The 24,910-nt window shown below is 39.4% G+C and overlaps 1 protein-coding gene across 1 annotated transcript in view; it reads left to right on the top strand.

Annotated features, from left to right (window-relative positions):
* Positions 1-15,733: 15,733 nt before the first annotated feature.
* The window catches only part of LOC128691489 (GTPase-activating protein and VPS9 domain-containing protein 1-like), a 28,471-nt gene continuing 19,294 nt past the window's right edge, over positions 15,734-24,910 (top strand). Inside the window, exons 1-2 of the mRNA XM_070088768.1 lie at positions 15,734-15,870; positions 17,181-17,297. Of these exons, the coding sequence (XP_069944869.1) occupies positions 17,193-17,297 (105 nt within the window). The 5' untranslated portion in view covers positions 15,734-15,870; positions 17,181-17,192. The remainder of the gene's footprint in view (positions 15,871-17,180; positions 17,298-24,910) is intronic.

Here is a 24,910-nt window from a genome sequence, read left to right as displayed (position 1 = left end):
CTCCAGCCTCACAGTTACTGTCTGTCAGGACAGCACCTCCAGCCTCACAGTTACTGTTTACCAAGACAGCACCTCCAGCCTCACAGTTACTGTCTGCCAGGACAGCACCTCCAGCCTCACAGTTACTGTTTACCAAGACAGCACCTCCAGCCTCACAGTTACTGTCTACCAAGACAGCACATCTAGCCTCACAGTTACTGTCTACCAGAACAGCACCTCTAGCCTCACAGTTACTGTCTACCAGGACAGCATCTCCAGCCTTACAGTTACTGTCTATCAGGACAGCATCTCCAGTCATACAGTTACTGTCGGCCAGGACAGCATCCGCACCAAGGGCGATAGCACCATCCAGCTCAGACTTTTTATTTTCCCATCTGTTATAGAATACTTTCAGGTTTTCTGTAAAGGTCGCTTTGATGTTATCCTCATTTAATTTTCACCCGTACCGGGCAACGAACCACGGACTTTAGTGTGTGAGCCGAGTGCTAGCAATCGAGCTAGTAGTATTAGTAGAACAAGTATTAGGAGATAGTAACCAGGTACCTATAGTTACTGGTAGGTGAACAAAGCACAGCAGGTGTAAAACACTACCATCTGAGTCATAAGTTACCTGTACTAAATTAACCCACCGTAGAATGCACTAGCATTGTGAAGTCTCCCAGCTCATGGTCAGAAGATGTATCATTGGTGCTGTTAGAGATTCGTAGCATTTATCTGCCCGGGTCTCTACCAGTGGGTGACCCGACCGTGGCTCCTCATTGAGGGAGTGTCGTTGACGTTCAAAATGTCTTCCTGTGGGAAGAGGTACTTTGTACCTCTTCTTCTTCTGGGACCAGTGTCCCTAAAACCTAGCCCTAATCCCCGCCCTCGCGGGGCTCGTAGGGAGAAGCTAGGCTTTTGGTCTTCCACCTTCCCCGCCCCACGGGGCTCGTAGGAAGTGGCAGAGTCTACGGAGCCACAGGTGTTGTGCTCTGAGATGTATCACTTAATGAATGTGACACGTCTAGTGTGCTGGAATATGAGTGGAAACCCGTCCTTCTGATGGAATAAAACAGAATAAATATCCTGTTGACGGATTATACATGATACACCATCATGTGTAATCCAGCATGTAAGTCAAACCATCCTGTATTATGGAACACACCTGGAGGTTGTTCCGGGGGTCAACGCCCCCACGGCCCTGTCCATGACCAGGCCTCGCGGTGGATCAGGGCTTGATCAACCAGGCTGTTACTACCGGTAGCACGCAAGCCAACGTATAAAGCACAGTCCGTCTGGTCTGGTACTGATTTTAGGTGCCTATCCAGCTCCCTCTTGAAGACAGTCTATAATCCTCCTTATGTATGCTGGGAGGCAATCGAACAGTCTTGGCCCCTGTCACTTATTGTACTGTCTCTTAGTTAAAAGAAAACCATTCTGTGTGATAGAGTATGATAGAAAATTCTTATTGTGTGGTAGAATATGAAATCAGAGCCATTTTGTGCAATAAAGTATGACAGAAAAAATATCATGTGTGATGGAGCATTAAAGGAAAAAAAAATCTTGCGTGATAAAGTATGACTGGAAAAATATGCTGTGTTAAGTGATAAGTAATCACAAGAGACTGCTAATCCCATCATACACACAACCTGAGGAAAAGGAGGCTATCAGGCTTGATCCAAGGGAAAAAAAAAGCACCTTTAATTTCTTGGATCAAGAGTTCTTCTTGAGCATCTACTCTCCTCCCCTGAATGGTTAAGTATACATTGTCATTACTCTACCATTGTAAACTGTCATATAACCCAGGGTAGCCGAACAATGCAAATATGTCAAAACTGTTCATAAAATGCGTGTAAATAAGAAGGTAAGAAAATAAGTAGGCAAGCTTATTTAAGTACAATTACTCGATTTTTTAGACAATCACAACTGTCTTATATAATAACATAAGCAAATTACTTATAAACCAATAACGTAAAAAAAAACGATTTCTATAAAGTGGAGTAGAAGATATTATACAATTAGAGTAATTAACTTATGTTAACTATTTTAAAGAAAGCCCCTTATTATGCAGGGTATTTCGGGCAACCTTTAACTCAATTATGACCACAAGTATATGAGAATATGAATGAATAATTTTTATTATATTGGAAGCGTTTAGTAATTAAGAAAATCATTATTAGTGTCTGACTTTTCGGGATATGCTAGGTAATTTACATATATGTTACTATATGATAATTGTACTTAAGTGTTCCTATACCTAAATGAACTTACTTATATTAAAGATAAAGCTGATGCACGAGTTCAAGGATAAAATCCCAAGCTCAAACACCCCACCTAATGACTACTTCACTGACAACTACCCGAACACAGTTCCTAACTCCAACTAACCCAACAGAAGTCTCACTTATTATCAACACACTAAAGAACAAGACAGAAGATTTAAATAACTTATATACAAAAAAGTGTCGCAAGTGTTGTCACCAATCATTGCAACACTCTTTAACAAATCCATCGAATCCACTACCTTCCCCTTCTTCTTCTTCTTCTGATGACCAGATCTTTGGTAAGATGGGTAAGGAAGAAGGATGGGTAAGGATGGAAATATTGGAAAAGGGTGGGAGGGGGGGAGAGGTAGGATATAAAAGGTAAGTGGCCCAACCACTTTGGTGTAATTTAAAAAGTGTATGTGAATTAATAAGATATTCTTTAAGTGGTATAATACTAACCCATCAGAGTCACATAGATATAATAGGTATATAAGTACATGACTCTGAATTGGTAGTAGTTATACAAGTTGCAATTGCTTTTTTTTTTTTTTTTTTTTTTTTTTTTTTTTTTTTTTTTTTTCGCGATTGCACAACGGATATTTATACGACATAAAAGGCAATAATTTTCTGGCCGGTTTATAAGTTCGTGACAATAGCTTCTTAATGGTGGTGTCCAACAATAGTCAATAGCATAATTTTACGTTAGAAAGTTATTTAAGATGTCTCCCTAATTGGGGGCGATGATTTTCTCAGTATACATAGAAGGGTTCTGGTGGTATCCAATCTTCTTCATCAGGTAAGTTGCTCAAAATCATGGGTCGAGGGTAATCATCTTTATGAATAAAACGACAAACCCTCTGTGGGAGAGTCATTCTTTGGGTCCTGTGAGGCGGAGTATTGATGACGTAATCGGTGGTATTTATCGCTTGTATAGGATGTTCTCTATCTGGCATGTATAGTTCTTGCATTGTATAAAGTTGTTTCTTTTTTAGGGTGTCAAGGCGTACATTTATGGCAGTAATATCTTGTTGTGTGTGTAAATCTGCCATTTTAACTCTGTCTCTCCTCCTGGTATCGGTAATAAAGCGAAGAGCTCTATTCTGGACCCTTTGTAACCGTAGCATGTTGGTCTTTGTTGTTAATGACATTGGGACACAAGGGTATTCGAGTATAGGTCTTATTATCATTTTATACAGATGTTTTTTGACATGTTGAGGGGCTTGATTGAATCGAAAGAGTCTGCTAAGACCGGCTTTGGCTGTGTTGATCTTTTTAGTTACATGAGATGTTGAGTGGAGCAGCCTGTCTATTTCATATCCCAAGATCTTGTTAGGGTTTCTAATGGCTACAGGTGTACCTCTGATGGAGATACCCCCTTTATCTTCGATGGTTGATGCAAAACATCCTATCGTGCTAACAAGGACCTTGTCAGGATTAGTCATAATTCTCCATTTCTTCTCCCAATTAGATGTTCGACGAAGTTCAATATTCATTTTTCTATGACTCTCTCATACTTGTATTTTCCTGTTACTGGAGTTGATGAGACGACATGAATAACATCATCTGCAAACTGTGTCACAATTGTGTCATTAAACTCTGGTTGAGGAAGGTCATTCACATAAATGTTAAACAGAAGTGGACTGAGACAAGAACCTTGTGGGACACCAGCCGTCGGTATAAAAGGTTCTGTCGACTTGCCATGAAAGGTGGGAATGATTTTTCTTTGAGTTAAGAAATTATAAATTACTCTGAGAAAAGTCCAGTTATGGTCTGGTAGGTCAATGAGTTTGTATATAAGGCCATCATGCCATAAGCTATCAAAAGCTTTATGAACATCTCTGGTGGCAATTAAGGCAAGATTGCCCTGCTGTTTTAGACTTGCTACAGTGTCAAAAATAACATTTATTGCATGATTGGTACCTCTATGTGTTCTAAAGCCAAATTGTTTTTCAGTAAACAAGTGATTAAACTCCATATAGTAATTCAATCTGTTGGAAATGACTTTCTCAAGAACTTTTCGAGTGACTTCAAGTAAAGATATAGGTCTATAGTTCCCAGGTTGGTGGATGTCTTTATTGGGCTTGGCAAGAAAGATCATCCTAGCAGTCTTAAAAACAACTGGAAAATGTCCTGAGGCCAAGATGGCATTAAAGATATTTACCAAGGACTGTTTGCAATTTCTAGGTAGGTACTTTATTTGTTTCATTGTTATTCCAGAGAGGCCAGGGGCTCTATTTCTCATTCTTCCAATAACCTGACTTATCTCTAGTAATGTAATAGGTCTAGTAAGTGGGTGGGTATCTTCAAGAGTTGAAGTATCGATGGTAGGTAGTGGTTGTAGATCATCCAAGTTCTCATCTCTCCATTCATTTACTAACTGATAATGATTATTATTAAATTGACGACTGTTATTGTGAGAGAGAATTTTCTCCCATACATCACCCATCAAATTAGCCTGGTCCTGTGGATCGTCAAGTTTAATTTCAACATCTTCATCATCCTCATCAGTGAAGGTATGAACTAGGTAGTTAGGAGCCTTGTGCTTTGCCCCTAAAAGTTGTCGGATCTTACTCCAAAATTTTGCTGGTTCACGTTTATATTGATTAGCTTGAAGAACTAGAAATTTCCATATGTCTCGTTTGTGTTGACTAATCATGTTAATTAATTCGTGCCTTAATCGGTGCAGTGTAGCTGCTGGTGGTTGTCGCGTTTGAAGATGCCTTCGACATTCTGCTTGATAATTTCTTAAAGTGTCTCTAATTTCTCTAGTAGGTTTATATTGTTGGTATATCTTTGTGGAAGCTAATTGGCAAGTTGCATTGGTAGCTTCAATTATTCGATTGTGCAGGGACCTGATTGCATCATCAATTGCACTGGAAGGTAGATTTTCCAAAGACACAATTTCATCTTCACCCAGATATGCCCTGAAGGGGTCAAATCCTAGGGTGTTAAGATTGTTTTTAGGAGTTACAGGTATTCTAAATGGAGAAGTTTGTAGTTGTATTATAACAGGGATATGGTCAGATCCTACATGTCCACCAGGAGATATACGACAGTGAAAGATGTCACAGTCTCTGTTTGTCAGTACTATATCTGGTGTCCCTGGATGAGGTCCAATGTACGATTTGAAGAATGGGCCTTGAAATGACAAGTTTCTAGCTGTCATTATATTAAAGAGTTGTTTTCCTTTTAAGTCACCCAGTGGAATACCAGCTCCACAGTTGAAGAGGGCAGGGTGATGAGCATTAAAATCTCCAGCTAGAATTGTTGGAATATTTCTGCTTAATATCCTATGTAGAGGAATTGACTCTATATATGGCTGTCTCGGGGGAAAATATCCAGTTCCTATCACTAGTTGTCCATGCGACGTTGTTAGTTCTATTGCAAGAATGTTATCTTCATCAACATGAATATTTTTAAATGTATATCCTAATTTAACCAAGATGGCTACACCACTAAAGGGTCCTCTCGATTTCTCCACAGTACAGTATCCACGTAATTTAATATGTTGATCAACTCTTGCAGCTGTCTTGTTCAAAAGTATAACATCGGGATTATAGTTATGTAGTTCAACCTCAAGAAGGTAACGGTTATTGAAGAAATGTTGACCATTAAGTTGGAAAATTGTAATCCCCATTATTTCTTTTTCTTCGCTCGTACACTGCGTTCTGAACGCCTGCAAGTAATGTCATGTGTTGTATCTTCACTATCCCTGCTGGACTCGTCAAGGGGAGGAGGGAACTTTTGCGTGGATGCTTGTGTATTAAAAATGCCATCATCTTCACTAGAGGCAGTAATATTAACAGACTCATTAGAATCGTTAGAGTCGTTAGAGTCATCATCAGTTTCAGGAAGCAGAGGCTCGTGAGAGTTAATGGGAGACTGTGTAGGCTCCAAGGGAATATTAGATAGGCAAGGTGAGTTACCTTGGGAAAGTTCCTGTTCAACAGGATCAGCTACAATAGCGAGAGAGTAGGCACCACTTTCTGGGGCATTGTTATGTTCAGGTGTTGACTTATCGGGTTGAGAGGAGTTGACAACCTGGGTTTGCGAGGAGGGCGATCCCTGGGCCAGGGATGACTTAGGCTTATTTTTAGATATAGAGTATGGTACATACTTCTTGTTATGAGAAGGCTGGGTCATAATAGCCTTCACATTTTCAGGGATAATGATGGGAGTGATCCCATTAGCCATTAACAGATCATTTAATACCTGAGAGCAGAGTTGAATGTCACCACCTGCTGTATCTTTGGCCACCAAGTACATTAGTTGTGCTCTCGTTATATCCCCGTCTGTGGATACCTGAGACATATGAGATGCGACTGAACCTTGTTGTTGTGTCTGTTGTAAGTGAGGGTTAGATTGGGGCACTCCAAGAGGGGCAGAATTCCAAACATTGGAACCATTGGTAGAGACCTGAGGAGTCCCACTTGATCCAGGCAGAGCTGGGAAGGAAGTTTGGGACATGGTTGGCGGTGCCTGGGGAGTGGTCTTCTTAGAAGTGGATAGTTTCTTGGCGTCAAGAATTTTCTGCATTTCCTTTTTTCTTTCAGGACAAATAGCAGAAACAGCATGATGTTTTCCATTACAGAGGACACATTTAGGTGTATTTTTATTGGTACAATCACGATAGGAATGTTGGCCAGAGCAAATGCTACAGATTTGCCCTTGTGTACTGCATTTGTTGTTGTTATGACCAAAGGCATAACACTTGAAACATTGTGTCACACTGACAAAGCGTTCCAGAGAAATTTGGTCAGATGTACATCTGGTGCCAAAACATTTGAAGCCATTTTGACACAAGTTTGGCCTCCTCAGGTGTCTCGAGTATTAATTTTAAAGTTACCTTATTGTTGTTGGGATTCGAGAATTTATGTGCTTCTACAGCCCTAAGGTCAGAATTCTCGGCATTAATGTTATCAACAATTTCATTAACAGTGCTGTGTTTCATAAAACTGTTGATTCTGGCCACAAACACAGTCCTCTGAGCTTGATAGCTGTCAGGTGCAACTGGGGTAACACCATTAGTCTTCAGTTTATCCAAGACATCATGCTTTAGTAGTTGAAGTAACTCTTCTTCCGAAGAGAGGAGAAGTACTGCTCCAGCGTGGGTTTGAAAAACATCCACTGGAGCAACAGTTGAGTTGGAGCAAATACATTTGAGAATGTCTTTCATGGACATTTGATTTCCATCAATGCGTAATCTTACACGAATCCTCGCCATGATGCCTGGGAAGGAGCATCTGGCAGAGGAGTTGCTTAACAAAAAGGTATCTTTCCTTAATGTTAGCCTAACATCCTATTTCAGCTGACTTATGAAGGTCAGCCCCTAAGATAGCCTACCCTCGAGTAGTGAGGGGAAAGGGCCCAAGGCAAAGATCGGCTGGATTTTAAAAAACCACACGGGCTACCAGATGGTCAAAATGCCTTGTGTTAACTCGCCAAAGCGAAGTTGCCGAAAAAGAAGAAGATAGGACAGTCAGAAGGATAGCAATGTATGTAGTGTGTTAAGTGTGTGGGCCAGTGTTGATGTATGGGTGAGGGGAGGATGGGGAAGGATGGGGGGATGGGGATGAGAGGGGTGAACAAGCAAGCAAGTCACCGCCTTACCCTCTTGATGGGATGGGGCTCGAAGTGACTGAAAACAAGTCTCCTCTCAGCTCTGGTGAAGAACTACTCAGGATAACCCAAGTAAATTCTCGAGCAACAGTGTTCAGAGTTGCTCAGCTGAAGAGCAGGAACGACGACGTCTTCTCTCCACGGTGGCTGGGCTGCAACCTGTCTAGTAGACGATGGATTCTGCCGACGGGGAACTGAAGTCCGGCCCTACTCTTTGTCCTACCTTCCCCACAGTTCTCAAAATAGCGAGGGTCGCCCCAATACATAAAGGTGGAGATCAAGCAGACTTGAATAACTATAGGCCAATATCCAACTTACCCCTTCTCTCTAAAATCTTTAAAAAATTAATTCATAAGCGAATTTATTCCTAACTCATCTCCCACAACATACTCAACCCCTGTCATTTTGGGTTCAGGCCTAATAAAAATACGAGTATATTTCATTATATGGTATGTGAAGTTTGTTACTTAAAAATGGAAATTATATTTGAAGAATATTACTAAATATACGTGATTGTGTAAGTTCGCTTGTAGGATGATGTAGTGTTTGTTCGCTTGTGGATGAATGTAGTGTATGGGAGTGAGGTGGGACGAATGTAGTGTATGGGAGTGAGGTGGGACGAATGTAGTGTATGGGAGTGAGGTGGGACGAATGTAGTGTATGGGAGTGAGGTGATAAGATAAGATAAGGTAAGATAAGATTTCGTTCGGATTTTTAACCCCGGAGGGTTAGCCACCCAGGATAACCCAAGAAAGTCAGTGCGTCATCGAGGACTGTCTAACTTATTTCCATTGGGGTCCTTAATCTTGTCCCCCAGGATGCGACCCACACCAGTCGACTAACACCCAGGTACCTATTTGCTGCTAGGTGAACAGGACAACAGGTGTAAGGAAACGTGTCGAAATGTTTCCACCCGCCGGGAATCGAACCCGGGCCCTCCGTGCGTGAAGCGGGAGCTTTAGCCACCAGGCCACCGGGAATGTAGTGTATGGGAGTGAGGTGGGACGAATGTAGTGTATGGGAGTGAGGTGGGACGAATGTAGTGTATGGGAGTGAGGTGGGACGAATGTAGTGTATGGGAGTGAGGTGGGACGAATGTAGTGTATGGGAGTGAGGTGGGACGAATGTAGTGTATGGGAGTGAGGTGGGACGAATGTAGTGTATGGGAGTGAGGTGGGACGAATGTAGTGTATGGGAGTGAGGTGGGACGAATGTAGTGTATGGGAGTGAAGTGGGACGAATGTAGTGTATGGGAGTGAGGTGGGACGAATGTAGTGTATGGGAGTGAGGTGGGACGAATGTAGTGTATGGGAGTGAGGTGGGACGAATGTAGTGTATGGGAGAGAGGTGGGACGAATGTAGTGTATGGGAGTGAGGTGGGACGAATGTAGTGTATGGGAGTGAGGTGGGACGAATGTAGTGTATGGGAGTGAGGTGGGACGAATGTAGTGTATGGGAGTGAGGTGGGACGAATGTAGTGTATGGGAGTGAGGTGGGACGAATGTAGTGTATGGGAGTGAGGTGGGACGAATGTAGTGTATGGGAGTGAGGTGGGACGAATGTAGTGTATGGGAGTGAGGTGGGACGAATGTAGTGTATGGGAGTGAGGTGGGACGAATCATTTGTTATATTAAACTGTTTAGTTTTTCTGTGGTGAGGTGCGGAGATTGTAATTTTTTAACCTTTATTTGTTTAGTAATTTTTGAGGTGTTCTGTATTATGTCTTTGTATATGAAGTTTAATATACAATAATAATAAGTGTGTCAAGAATTTTTGGATTATTGAGAATGTCTTTGTATATACAGTTTTATGTACAATGTAAATACGTGTGATATTCTTTGGGTTATATTGCACATTGTGTTAAATGTTTATGGCTGCACTTTTGGATATAATAAACCCACCTGTATTTGAAGATGTGGGTTGTCTTTAGTTTAGTTACATGTATGTTATGTGTGCTGTTTTTATTTTTTTTGGGGGGGGGTATCAAAATTTTTTTTAGTTGAACGTGTGTTTTCTTATGTATAAGTTTAGTGCTAAGGTAGGGAATGTGGAGCTTTTTTGTTGTTATATATAATGGTTACGTTTCTTTGTTTACACTGCCTACACGTATAATTGTGTATTGTTTTTAAATAAAATATAAAAAAAATAAAAATACGAATGATGCTATTATACACATGATTGAACAAATATACACTGCATTAAGAAAAAAGAAGTCCCATTGGGGATCTTCACTGATTTACGTAAAGCTTTTGATACAGTTGACCATGATCTGTTGCACATAAAATTATCACACTATGGTATAAGAGGGCACACCCTCAACTACCTAAAGTCATACCTTAGCAACAGAAGCCAATATGTGTACACAAATGGAGCAAACACTTCAGCACAACCAATTGCAGTTGGAGTCCCACAGGGAAGTGTCCTTGGCCCTCTTCTCTTTCTCATTTACATAAACGACCTACCAAATGCATCGCAACTACTCAAACCCACACTATTTACAGATGACACTACATACGTCTTCTCTCACCCGAGCCCAGTCATACTAGCCTGTGAAGACTTACTCAGCCCTGTAACAACTTCAGTCAGTATTACTCAGGCTGGCTCCTCCTCAGGAAAATTAAAGAATAGAAAAAGAAATAATAACAGACAAACATAAACACTTTATTATATAGAAAATATAAAATAAAAAACACTTAAATATGAAATATTAATCCTACATTAAAGAAAATGAAAAATGAAAAATATAAATGATAACTGAATTCAACGCTAATATATATATAGGGGTGTCTGGTGTTGGTGACACTGTGTGTTGTTGAAATCGTAGCCGTTGCTGATGATGGGGGGCAGGGGTCGCAGGTGTTGGTTACGACCCACTGGCTAGTTCTTCACAGTATAGCCGTGAGTATTATATCCCGATGACAGGAAAGCAGGTTCTTTACCGCTGCAATGATGAGGGGTTACGTCCTGCAATTTCATACAGGTGCACAGGTAATTAAATCCAAAAAGGGGACGTCTCAGGACGTTAGTCCATCTCCATTCGTTCTTCTCGTTGATTGACAGGTGACCCTCTCTGTCATCCAAGCTGAAAAGATAGACAGGTTACCCACTGCTTAAATAATCACTCTCCATAAGTACAATACCTAAAAGACGTGGTGATTATTACAACAGTCAACTTAGAGCAAGGCTGACAAGACTAAGTCTATTATTGGTCAAAAGTGAAGCTTTCAACCAATAAATCCACTAGAATACAAGGAAGGCATGTACTTACAGTAGTGTTGGGAGCTGTGAGTCGAGTGATTTACTGTTTGACCAGAGCCCCACACGTCACCTTTCGGGGGGGGGGGAGAAGGAGGGGAAGGGATAGCGGGAGCTAGACTGACCCTACCTTAACAAGCAGCCGGCAATCAAACTATCACTTTCGGGGAGGTGGAGAAAAAGGCAAGAATAGCGGGAGCTTGACTTACCCTACCTTAACAAGTAGCCGGCAATGAAACTATTGTTAATATATACTCCCTCGCTACTCCTATCTATTGAACTTTTCCCTCACATAGCCAATACTGTAAATACAGAATTACAGAAAATATCTACCTGGATGATGATTAACAAAACCTACTACATTCAGTTTAGGAACAGAACTACAGATGTTCCTCTTAACATAATGATAAACGGATCACCTATCACGAAACTCACAGAGGGAAAATTCTTAGGAATCCACCTTGATAATAGACTCAAATTTCAAACACATGTACAACAAATTTCCAAGAAAATCTCCAAGACCGTAGGCATGCTATCGAAGATACGGTACTATGTTCCACAATCAGCTCTCCTGGCCCTATATCACTCACTCATTTACCCCTATCTCACCTATGGAATTTGTGCATGGGACTCAACAACAATAAATCATCTCAGACCATTAATTACCCAACAAAAGGCTGCAGTTAGAATGATAACAAATTCCCACTCCCGGCAACATACTCCACCAATATTCAAAACTCTAAACTTATTCACCTTACAAAACATCCATACTTATTATTGTGCCTACTACATACATAGAACACTTAACTCAGATATAAACCCTCCTCTCAAACTTCTCCTTACCAACCTCAACAGAACACATGATCATAACACAAGGCACAGATCACTCTTTGATGTTCCTCGTGTCCATCTCACACTATGTAAAAACTCAATTCACATAAAAGGCCCAAAAATCTGGAATTCATTACCTTAAGGATTAAGGATTAAGACGACGAGAGCTGTCGTGAGATGGGAAGGAAGAAGGATAAGGAAGGATGGAAATAACTGGAAAAGGATGGGAAGGAAAGGAAGAGGAGGAATCAAGGCAAGTGGCCCAACCACTTTGGGATATGTGGTACCTAAGTACTGGAAGCGTAGATGGAGAGGCTTGAAAGATGACGTTGCTTGGTTCTCTAGGAGAGGATGGCGAAGGCAGAGGCAGGAGCTGAGACTGTCAGTAGGCAGCAAGCAGGAAGAGTTCGTTGGTTTGAAGTTGGTGGATTATCTGTTCGACTTTAGGGTATGGCGTTTCGTCGGTGGTGTACGTTGCAGTTTTGTCTGTGAATATAAAAAAAAATAGTCTGTTTATCAATTCAAGACTCTTCTTAAAAACCACTTACTCAACCACAACTAAATAAATACTGAATAACTGAATCTCATAAATGTAAGTAAGTAAGTAAATTTATTCAGGTATACACAAATACAGTTACATAGAATTATCATACATAGCAGCATATGTGTAGAGAACCTAGGATAACCCAAAAAGTCATAACCTGTGACCCTATCAAACTATGCTTTTGTTAATTACATTACCCATTACTCCATTCTCTTGAATGCACCGTAACTCATCTAATGATCATGTGGAAAATTGCGTTTATCTGAATGTAACTAATTATGTACATAACAGTAAATGATAACAAAGATAATTATTATTTATCAATGTTACATAGACAAGTAGGAATTTGGGACACCTAGGTCGCAAAAAATGTCCCCCTTCGATACCTACCACTGTCATAACCACAAGTTGCTCTGGACCTATTAATTAAATGAAATATACATACACCAGGAATACTGGTAAATATATAAATTTGTGGACTGTATATTAAAAAATGATTATATATAAATTCACATATACATAACAGAAGGAAAATATATCTTAATATCACTCACCAATTTGACTGGATAAGTTGTATCATACTCAGAAAAACCTCACTAACTAAATTTATGAAAACACTGGCCAGAATTATACACAAATCTAGAGAGCTTATCTGAGGTTCCTGGAGCTGTCTTGTCCAGTCGTCCTATATCTCAAGTTATGCAGGAATGCACATCCAACAATTTCGCCTCCTATTTGAGAGGTGTCAATCCAATTTTAACCTCTAGAGCACGAAAAATTCTTCCCATTATATTAACGTTGTATCCAATTCAAAACCAAGATGGCGAGTCCCCTCTGCGCAGACGCAGGCTTTCCGTTTTCTATGACATAAATATTATTAAATACAGTATGGCCATCTATTTACATATAAATACTGAATTTCTGGAAAATATATACAGTATTTTCCACAGATCATATGACCTGTCTCTGCACTACAAATCATTGATTTTACTCGATCTGATTCGATTATATTATACATTGTTACCTGGAGTTTACCTGGAGAGAGTTCCGGGGGTCAACGCCCCCGCGGCCCGGTCTGAGACCAGGCCTCCTGGTGGATCACAGCCTGATCAACCAGGCTGTTGCTGCTGGCTGCACGCAAACCAACATACGAGCTACAGCCCGGCTGATCCGGAACTGACTTTAGGTGCTTGTCCAGTGCCAGCTTGAAGACTGCCAGGGGTCTGTTGGTAATCCCCCTTATGTGTGCTGGGAGGCAGTTGAACAGTCTCGGGCCCCTGACACTTATTGTATGGTCTCTTAACGTGCTAGTGACACCCCTGCTTTTCATTGGGGGGATGGTGCATCGTCTGCCAAGTCTTTTGCTTTCGTAATGAGTGATTTTCGTGTGCAAGTTCGGTACTAGTCCCTCTAGGATTTTCCAGGTGTATATAATCATGTATCTCTCCCTCCTGCGTTCCAGGGAATACAGGTTTAGGAACCTCAAGCGCTCCCAATAATTGAGGTGTTTTATCTCCGTTATGCGCGCCGTGAAAGTTCTCTGTACATTTTCTAGGTCGGCAATTTCACCTGCCTTGAAAGGTGCTGTTAGTGTGCAGCAATATTCCAGCCTAGATAGAACAAGTGACCTGAAGAGTGTCATCATGGGCTTGGCCTCCCTAGTTTTGAAGGTTCTCATTATCCATCCTGTCATTTTTCTAGCAGATGCGATTGATACAATGTTATGGTCCTTGAAGGTGAGATCCTCCGACATGATCACTCCCAGGTCTTTGACGTTGGTGTTTCGCTCTATTTTGTGGCCCGAATTTGTTTTGTACTCTGATGACGATTTAATTTCCTCATGTTTACCATATCTGAGTAATTGAAATTTCTCATCGTTGAACTTCATATTGTTTTCTGCAGCCCACTGAAAGATTTGGTTGATGTCTGCCTGGAGCTTTGCAGTGTCTGCAATGGAAGACACTGTCATGCAGATTCGGGTGTCATCTGCAAAGGAAGACACGGTGCTGTGGCTGACATCCTTGTCTATGTCGGATATAAGGATGAGGAACAAGATGGGAGCGAGTACTGTGCCTTGTGGAACAGAGCTTTTCACCGTAGCTGCCTCGGACTTTACTCTGTTGACGACTACTCTCTGTGTTCTGTTAGTGAGGAAATTATAGATCCATCGACCGACTTTTCCTGTTATTCCTTTAGCACGCATTTTGTGCGCTATTACGCCATGGTCACACTTGTCGAAGGCTTTTGCAAAGTCTGTATATATTACATCTGCATTCTTTTTGTCTTCTAGTGCATTTAGGACCTTGTCGTAGTGGTCCAATAGTTGAGACAGACAGGAGCGACCTGTTCTAAACCCATGTTGCCCTGGGTTGTGTAACTGATGGGTTTCTAGATGCGTGGTGATCTTGCTTCTTAGGACCCTTTCAAAGATTTTTATGATATGGGATGTTAGTGCTATTGGTCTGTAGTTCTTTGCTGTTGCTTTACTGCCCCCTTTGTGGAGTGGGGCTATGTCTGTTGTTATGCTACAGATTTGTACAACTTTAATGCTTCTTATTTGAAATACTCATTTGTACTTCATGTTGTAATTTGTTTACTGTAATTTTTACCACTGAATATATCATTGCTTAGTTAATCTTAAGTTAATTTTAAGCTGCCCATAATGCTCTACATACAAGGGGCTTTTGGCATGTACACCCAATCACTATATTTCTTTGTACAACTATATATCATGTTCAAATAAAAAATAAATAAATAAATAAACAATGACAGCTGTTGGAGAACCTGACAACAGTTAGTCTTACAACTACCTTAATAATTAATAAGGAATTTAAAGAGCGTATCATTCCTAGTATTGTTGACGGAAATGTTTCCGGCAGGATATGATGTTAATCATATCCTTCTGACCTATAAATAATTCCTCTTAAATTAGGTCTGGCATTCTAAAGTTACCATTATTATCTCCTGAGTTACCCATGTCACTCAATCAATCCTCCCCTGGATTTCAATAAATGAATTTGCAGTTATACTACCAAATAAAAAAAAATATACTTGTAACATTTTTTTTTTACTATAATAATTGGCTTAACCCGCTGTAAACTATAGATATATTAAACTGGACTACTGTACGGGCCTTTAACCACAGGATCCTATTTAGGTTCTTCTATAGCCAGAGTTTTGTTTTTTTGTGCGCGTTCTCAGTGCAGTGTTGATCCTCTTAATAGCTATGTCGCAGTCAATTGCTTGGGGTTTGCACTCGTAAACAAATATGGTACCAGTGACAGTGGTGGGAGGTTAAACAACTGCCAGTAGAGGACTTTAACTAAGTCAGAGTGATCAGACAGCGTCCTCTTGGGGGCGTGGCAGACCGCCCAGGTACAAAAAAGCTACAACACTCCTGTCTGTATTATATGATGCTCATTGAGGTCTTAAATACTATGTATTTTTGACCTGATTGGCCTCGTTCTGATCTGCTTGTCATCTGGCACTCTGATGAATATAACTATACATCGCCGCACTGATTTACAGATGATGTATTTTATCTTATCTAGTGTCTCGTTTCTTGTATTGTTTCTTCTGCGTTACTTGGTGGGTGTTAGGGTAGCTATTAACCAGTGATTGTATGACCCTTGTGGGTTAAGCGCTTAGTTTGGATTGTAATAATAATATTAACCTGCGACTCTAGGGTGGTTTCTTTGTGTCAGTGTCGGGCTCTTGTTCCAAGGAATTGGACATAACCTTTCCATCCCTGGATCATAAATTGATTGCCCCTAAGGGCTTGGCGCTTCCAGTTAAGTTTACGGATACTACTCTGCAGAACACTTGTATTACTTTACATTTTACAATATATCCAGCCTACATAGACTACACAATAAGTATTTCTTGTGGAGCAGTGATGTGGCTCCTTGTGGGTTTATTGCTTAGTTTTTATGATAATTTCTTGTGGAAATTGTTTTGGGAAGTGTTAATGATAATATTACATTAATTTTGGTTGTGCAGCATGTCTGAGCCTATCAATGCTTAGTATCGAGTTGTGTCGCACTCCCAGCCTGATGGAAGCAAAGACAAACCAGTACCAATGGTGGAGTAAGGTTAAATTAGTTTAAGTTATTTTTAGGTTGTCTTTAAGTGGTATTTATTAAGTTTTTTTTTTTTTTTATCATTTACACATTAAAATAAATAAATATTGTACTAAATATTGTACAGCTCAAACTATAATTAATTACCAAAATCCACCAGTTGAATAGTTACCAGTATAGTGTGCTTCCCACTAAATAATTTTGATAAAGGAATTGGACATTATCTCCCCTTTCTTGTGTTAAAGCTGACTGCTTTCCACTCGCATAGGTTCTGTATACTCCTTACATGTTTAGTACTTCCCTCATGAATGCAGTAATTAAATTAATATTGATACTGTTTGCCTATATATGATAATTTTATTTTATTTTTAATTAGTATGAAAAGCTCATTAATAACTATAAAATTAGACACTTTTAATCTAAATTAATTCTTCTTAACCAAAAAAAATTAGCTATATTCTCTAGGTAAGAACTTTCACTTGCAGACAGAAGTATGTGATCTTGTAGAAATCACATGCTCATGACAGTTTTTGAAGGCTTATTCTTCTGGTTATTTAAATAGGAAATATGCTTCAAATTTTCCAATCTTTCATTTCTTCCTGTCAGGGCTGTAACAGCATGGGAAGTCTACAGGCAGATATAGGGGAGTTGGCTCATCACCTGAAACAGGAGCGATTATTTCTTGAAGCTGAGAAGCATCAAATACAATTGCTCAATGAAAAAGTATGTGAATTACATTATGCTTTGATTTAAAATTGCAAATTTGAGTGACAGAAATGGGCCTAGCATTATCCATGAATATATTTTATTTAAAATTGTCTAAAAATAAATTTCATTCATTTATGACCAAGTGTGAAATGTCACACTTGTTATTCAGTCATCAAACCCACATTCTTGAAAGTAAAGGAGAAAAAGTATTTATATTTTAATCTATACTTTGTCATCCTCAGTACAGAAAAATGTACAGTAGTACTGGTGTATTTGTGTACAGATCAAAATATTCAGTTCTGTTTCTTGTCTGCTTTCAGTGTATATGAATTTTCTGAGTGATCGTTTCATAAATCTAGATCAGCAGTAATATATATTGTCCAAAGTACTTTTTTTTTTTTTTTTTTTTTTTAAGAATACAGGCAGTTCTGAAGTTAGTGTTTAGAATTTGTTGAGCATTTACTGAGTAGGAAAGAGTAAAAACTAAATAAAAGTAGAAACTAAAGAGTAGAAACTAAATAAAAAACATTTTAATTGTAATTTTCGACAGTAATACTGTACTTCAATTGTGTATATGTATTAAGTGTTTTTTGATCATTCCATATTGTAATCCCCTCGGGGAAAGTATCTTGATGCTGGTGAGGGGCTCTTGATTCAGGAAACAGGACATATTCTTCCCTGGATCAAACCTGATTGCCTCCCATTTCCCTTGGCACTGTATGGTCCCTACAGCTTTAGTGCTCCTTCCATATAATAATAATGAAGCATATTGTAATGATAATTATATGTATTAAATAAGCTAATAAAATTTTTAAATTGTAAAGTTTTTGTGGCACAGTGAACCCTCGATTTAATAGGCCAATCAGGGCAAGGGGGTGTCTATGTTTCAGCTGATTGTCTGTTAATTCCAAATAATAGGAATATTATTCTATAAACATAACAGTAATGGACAGTTCTATTTTTTAATTTAATGGACTAAGTCTATTAACCCTTTGAGGGTCCAAGCCATAGATCTACTCATTGTCCACAGGGTCCAAGAATTTAAAAAAAAAAAATTTTTCTTATTAAATGGTTGATAATCTTTTCTGAAGGTAATAAAACAAAAAGTACGAAATTTAGTGGAAAACTGACAAAATTACGTTATTGCCGACTTTACTATGTCAGTGATATTTGCACAGCAGTGATTTTGCCCACTTTGACTCCTATTTTAGGCCAATTCCTACATTATTCCAGTCGACCAAATTCTTCGCTATTTCATTAGTATTCTATTTTATCAACTGAGCACAAGAAACTGCCCAGTCAATTATTTCAGCTAGCCAGTAGTAATTTTTTCAATTTCTCACAAAGTTCAAAATATTCCAATTTCAAAACAGCCTCCAGAATAAACAATGCAGGCATTCCTGGCACTAAAATAACATTTTCTGTGTTTATTAGTTACGTTTCCAGGCTTTACATATGAATTCCATTTTGATTTTTTATTTACACTAAGAATTTTTATTCACACCAAAAAAAATAGGTGAATTACTCTTATGCAATATTGTAATAATTGTATAAACACTATCAGTGCATTTGTATATGTATATTAGACCCACCAGTTGATGTGTATTGGATGCATGATGTGATTTGTTTACTCTTGAAAATCAGCAAAAATTAAACATATCCATTATTTTAAGCTCAATTACAAGCTATTTTCAGTACTAAAACCAATCAAAATCATCTTTATTTCTGTAATATATCTTCCATTCTATCAAATGAGACCATGAAACTGCAAATACAACCGTCAAAACCACATGAAAATACACTGCAAAGTTGCTGTTTTAATCCAAAAACAGTTGCAGTTTTTTTTCTCCTTATGCACTGCATGCTTCAGGATTTACTTTATATGGTGCACACTTGCCACATAGATGCATTCTCTCATATCTAATCCCAAATTTACCAATCACAGCTTATCTGAGTAAGCTGAGCTTATGGCATAGATCTACAGTTTGGGCCTTCTGGACAATGCGTAGATCTACAGCTTGGACCCTCAAAGGGTTAAATTCAAAAATACATTGACCCACTGGGCTGTGCAGCCCAGCAATAACTGGTAATTCTGGATTTCAAGGACCTCTTCCATTAAATCCAGAATTTCTGTGAACATGACAGACCTTTCTTATTTAATGGACAAAATCCTTTAATATTTATTTTTTTATTAACACACTGGCCGATTCCCACCAAGGCAGGGTGGCCCGAAAAAGAAAAAACTTTCATCATCATTCACTACATCACTGTCTTGCCAGAGGGGTGCTTTACACTACAGTTATAAAACTGCAACATTAACACCCCTCCTTCAAAGTGTAGACACTGTACTTCCCATTTCCAGGACTCAAGTCCGGCCTGCCGGTTTCCCTGAATCCCTTCATAAATGTTACTTTTCTCACACTCCAACAGCACGTCAAGTATTAAAAACCATTTGTCTCCATTCACTCCTGTCAAATACGCTCATGCACGCTTGCTGGAAGTCCAAGCCCCTTGCACACAAAACCTCCTTTACCCCCTCCCTCCAACCCTTCCAAGGCCGACCCCTACCCCGCATTCTCTCCACTACAGATTTATACACTCTCAAAGTCATTCTGTTTTGTTCCATTCTCTCTACATGTCCAACCCACCTCAACAACCCCTCCTCAGCCCTCTGGATAATAGTTTTGGTAATCCCACATGTTCTCCTAATTTCCGAACTACGAATTCTCTGCATTATATTCACACCACACATTGCCCTCAGACATGACATCTCCACTGCCTCCAGCCTTCTCCTTGTTGCAACATTCATCACCCATGCTTCACACCCATACAAGAGTGTTGGTACAACTATACTCTCATACATTCCCCTTTTTGCTTCCACGGACAAAGTTCTTTGTCTCCACAGACTCCTAAGTGCACCACTCACCCTTTTCCCCTCATCAATTCTATGATTCACCTCATCCTTCATAGATCCATCTGCTGACATGTCCGCTTCTAAATATCTGAATACATTCACCTCCTCCGTACTCTCGCCCTCCAATCTGATATCCAGTCTTTCGTCGCCTAATCTTTTTGTTATCCTCATAACCTTACTCTTTCCTACGTTCACTTTTAATTTTCTTCTTTTACATACCCTACCAAATTCATCCACCAACCTCTGCAACTTCCCTTCAGAACCTCTCAAAAGCACCGAGTCATCAACAAAGAGCAACTGTGACAACTCCCACTTTGTGTTTGATTCTTTATCCTTTAACTCCACACCGCTTGCCAAGACCCTAGCATTCACTTCTCTTACAACCCCATCTATAAATATGTTGAACAACCACGGTGACATCACACATCCTTGTCTAAGGCCTACTTTTACTGGGAAATAATCTCTCTCTCTCCTACATGCTCTAACCTGAGCCTCACTATCCTCATAATAACTCTTCACTGCTTTCAGTAACCTACTTCATATACCATTCACCTGCAACATCTGCCACATTGCCTCCCTATCCACCCTGTCATATGCCTTTTCTAAATCCATAAATGCCACAAAAACCTCTTTACCCTTGTCTAAATACTGTTCACCTATATGTTTCACTGTAAACACTTGGTCTACACACCCCCTACCTTTCCTGAAGCCTCTTTGTTCATCTGCTATCCTACTCTGTCTAACTCTTAATTCTTTCAATAATAACTTTACCATACACTTTACCAGGTATACTCAACAGATTTATTCCCCTATAATTTTTGCACTCTCTTTTATCCCCTTTGCCTTTATACAAAGGAACTATGCATGCTCTCTGCCAATCCCTAGGTACCTTACCCTCCCCCATACATTTATTAAATAATAACATCAACCACTCCAAAAGTATACCCCTCAAGGAAGGTTCCTTGATGTTGGTGAGGGGCTCTTGATTTAGGGAATTGGATCTGTGCTCCAGTTCCCCGAATTAAGCCTGAATGCCTTCCACATCCCCCCCCAGGCGCTGTATAATCCTCCGGGTTTAGCGCTTCCCCCTTGATTATAATAATAATAATAATCCAAAACTATATTCCCTCCTGCTTTTAAAATTTCTATCTTTATCCCATCAATCCCGGCTGCCTTACCCCCTTTCATTCTACCCACTGCCCCACGAACTTCCCCCACACTCACAACTGGCTCTTCCTCACTCCTACAAGATGTTATTCCTCCTTGCCCTATACACAAAATCACAGCTTCCCTATCTTCATCAACTTTTAACAGTTTCTCAGAATATTCCCTCCATCTTCCCAACACCTCTAACTTTCCATTTAATAACTCTCCTCTCCTATTTTTAACTGTCAAATCCATTTGTTCCCTAGGCTTCCTCATCTTATTAATTTCACTCCAAAATTTTTGATAACATCTCACCCACTCTCACATTTGCTCTCTTTTTACATTGCTTCACCACTTTCTTAACCTCTCTCTTTCTCTCCATATACTCTTCCCTCCTTGTATCACTTCTACTTTGTAAAAACCTCTCATATGCTAACTTTTTCTCTATACATCATTCATTCCACCAATCGCTCTTCTTCCCTCCCGCACCCATTTTCCTGTAACCACAAACTTCTGCTGAACACACTAAACACTACATTCTTAAACCTACTCCATACATCTTCGACCCCATTGCCTATACTCTCACTAGCCCATCTATCCTCAAATAGTTGTTTATATCTTACCCTAATTGCCTCCTCTTTTAGTTTATACACCTTCACCTCTCTCTTACTTGCTGCTTCTATTTTCCTTTTATCCCATCTACCTTTTACTCTTGCTGTAGCTGCAACTAGAAAGTGATCTATCTGTGGCCCCTCTATAAACATGTACATCCTGAAGTCTACTCAACAGTCTTTTATCTACCAATACATAGTCCAACAAACTACTGTCATTACGCCCCACATCATATCTTGTATACTTATTTATCCTCCTTTTCTTAAAATATGTATTACTTATAACTAAACCCCTTTCTATACAAAGTTCAATCAAAGGGCTCCCATTATCATTTACACCTGGCACTCCAAACTTACCTACCACACCCTCTCTAAATGTTTCTCCTACTTTAGCATTTAGGTCCCCTACCACAATTACTCTCTCACTTGGTTCAAAGGTTCCTATACATTCGCTTAACATCTCCCAAAATCTCTCTGTCCTCTACACTTCTCTCTTCTCCAGGTGCATACACGCTTGTTATGACCCACTTTTCACATCCGACCCTTATTTTAATCCACATAATCCTTGAATTTGCACATTTATATTCCCTCTTCTCCTTCCATAACTGGTCCTTCAACATTATTGCTACCCCTTCCTTAGCTCTAACTCTCTCAGCTGCTCCTGACTTAATCCCATTTATTTCTCCCCACTGAGACTCACCTACCCCCTTCAGCTTTGTTTCGCTTAGGGCCAGGACATCCAACTTCTTTTCATTCATAACATCAGCAATCATCTCTTTCTTATCATCCGCACTGCATCCATGCACATTCAAGCATCCTGATTTTTAGTAAATGTGTGCAGGAGAAGGGGTTACTAGCCCATCGCTCCTGGCATTTTATTCGCCTCATACGACACACATGGCTTACAGAGGAAAGATTCTTTTCCACTTCCCCATGAACAATAGAGAGAAAGAAAAACAAGAAAAAGAGCTATTAAGAAAAAGAAATAAAACTCTTGATGTATGTATGTGTGTGTGTGTGCACGTGCGAGATATATATATATATATATATATATATATATATATATATATATATATATATATATATACGTATATATATATATATATATATATATATATATATATATATATATATATATATATATATATATATATACGTATATATATATATATATATATATATATATATATATATATTTTTTTTTTTTTTTTTTTTTTAACAAACCGGCCGTATCCCACCAAGGCAGGGTGGCCCAAAAAGAAAAACGAAAGTTTCTCTTTTTAAATTTAGTAATTTATACGGGAGAAGGGGTTACTAGCCCCTTGCTCCTGGCATTTTAGTCGCCTCTTACAACACGCATGGCTTACGGAGGAAGAATTCTGTTCCACTTCCCCATGGAGATAAGAGGAAATAAACAACAACAAGAACTAGAAAGAAAATAGAAGAAAACCCAGAGGGATGTGTATATATACATATATATGCTTGTACATGCATGTGTAGTGTGACCTAAGTGTAAGTAGAAGTAGCAAGACGTACCTGAAATCTTGCATGTTTATGAGACAGAAAAAAAAAACACCAGCAATCCTACCATCATGTAAAACAATTACAGGCTTTCGTTTTACACTCACTTGGCAGGACGGTAGTACCTCCCTGGGCGGTTGCTGTCTACCAACCTACTACCTAGAATATATATATATATATATATATATATATATATATATATATATATATATATATATATATATACACATGTATGTATATACAGTGGACCCCCACCTTATGATCAGCTTCTAATGCGACCAATTATGTAAGTGCTTTTGTACTTGTATTTTTGGGGGTCTGAAACGGACTAATCTAATTCACAATATTCCTTATGGGAACAAATTCGTTTGGCAACGGCACCTGAACATACTTCTGGAATGAAATTATATCGTAAGGCGGGGGTCCACTGTATATATATATATATATATATACTGTATATATATATATATATATATACTGTATATATATATATATATCTTCTTTCAACCAACCGGCCATATCCCACCGAGGCGGGGTGGCTCAGAAGGAAAAGCAAAAGTTTCTCCTTTTCTTCTTTCTCTTTCAACACACCGGCCGTATCCCACTGAGGCAGGGTGGCCCAAAAGGAAAAACAAAAGTTTCTCCTTTTACATTTAGTAATATATACAGGAGAAGGGGTTACTAGCCCCTTGCTCCCGGCATTTTAGTTGCCTCTTACAACACGCATGGCTTACGGAGGAAGAATTCTGTTCCACTTCCCCATGGAGATAAGAGGTAATAAACAAGAATAAGAACTAGTAAGAAAGTAGAAGAAAACCCAGAGGGTGTGTATATAAATGTTTGTACATGTATGTGTAGTGTGACCTAAGTGTAAGTAGAAGTAGCAAGAGATACCTGTTATCCAGTGTGTTTATGAGACAGACAAAAGACACCAGCAATCCTACCATCATGTACAAGAGTTACAGGTTTCTGTTTCTGTTTCACAGTCACCTGGCAGGACAGTAGTACAGTGGACCCCCGCATAACGATGGCATCGCATAGCGATTTTTCCGCATAACGATTACTTTTATCGCAAAATTTTTGCCCCGCATACCGATTAAAAACCCGCATACCGATTTTCGTCCGAGACGCGTCCAATGTGCCCTCACATGTGCCGGCCGTCCCATTGTTTACCAGCCAGCCTCCGCGGTAACATCCAAGCATACACTCGGAATATTTCGTATTATTACAGTGTTTTCGGTGGTGTTTCTGGAAAATAAGTGACCATGGGCCCCAAGAAAGCTTCTAGTGCCAACCCTGTGGTAAAAAGGGTGAGAATTAGTATGGAAATTAAGAAAGATTTTGAAGGGTTTGGGGCTAACCCTGAGAAGCCTATGCCAGTTGTGGAATCCATTGTGCCTACTTCAAAGATTAAGGAAATGTGTGCAGAGTGGTTT

The sequence above is a fragment of the Cherax quadricarinatus genome, chromosome 26 (assembly GCF_038502225.1).
Source record: "Cherax quadricarinatus isolate ZL_2023a chromosome 26, ASM3850222v1, whole genome shotgun sequence".
Taxonomy (NCBI): Eukaryota; Metazoa; Arthropoda; class Malacostraca; order Decapoda; family Parastacidae; genus Cherax; species Cherax quadricarinatus.
The sequence above is the reverse complement of the archived record's forward strand: the minus strand, read 5'-3'. Positions and strand labels throughout refer to the sequence as shown.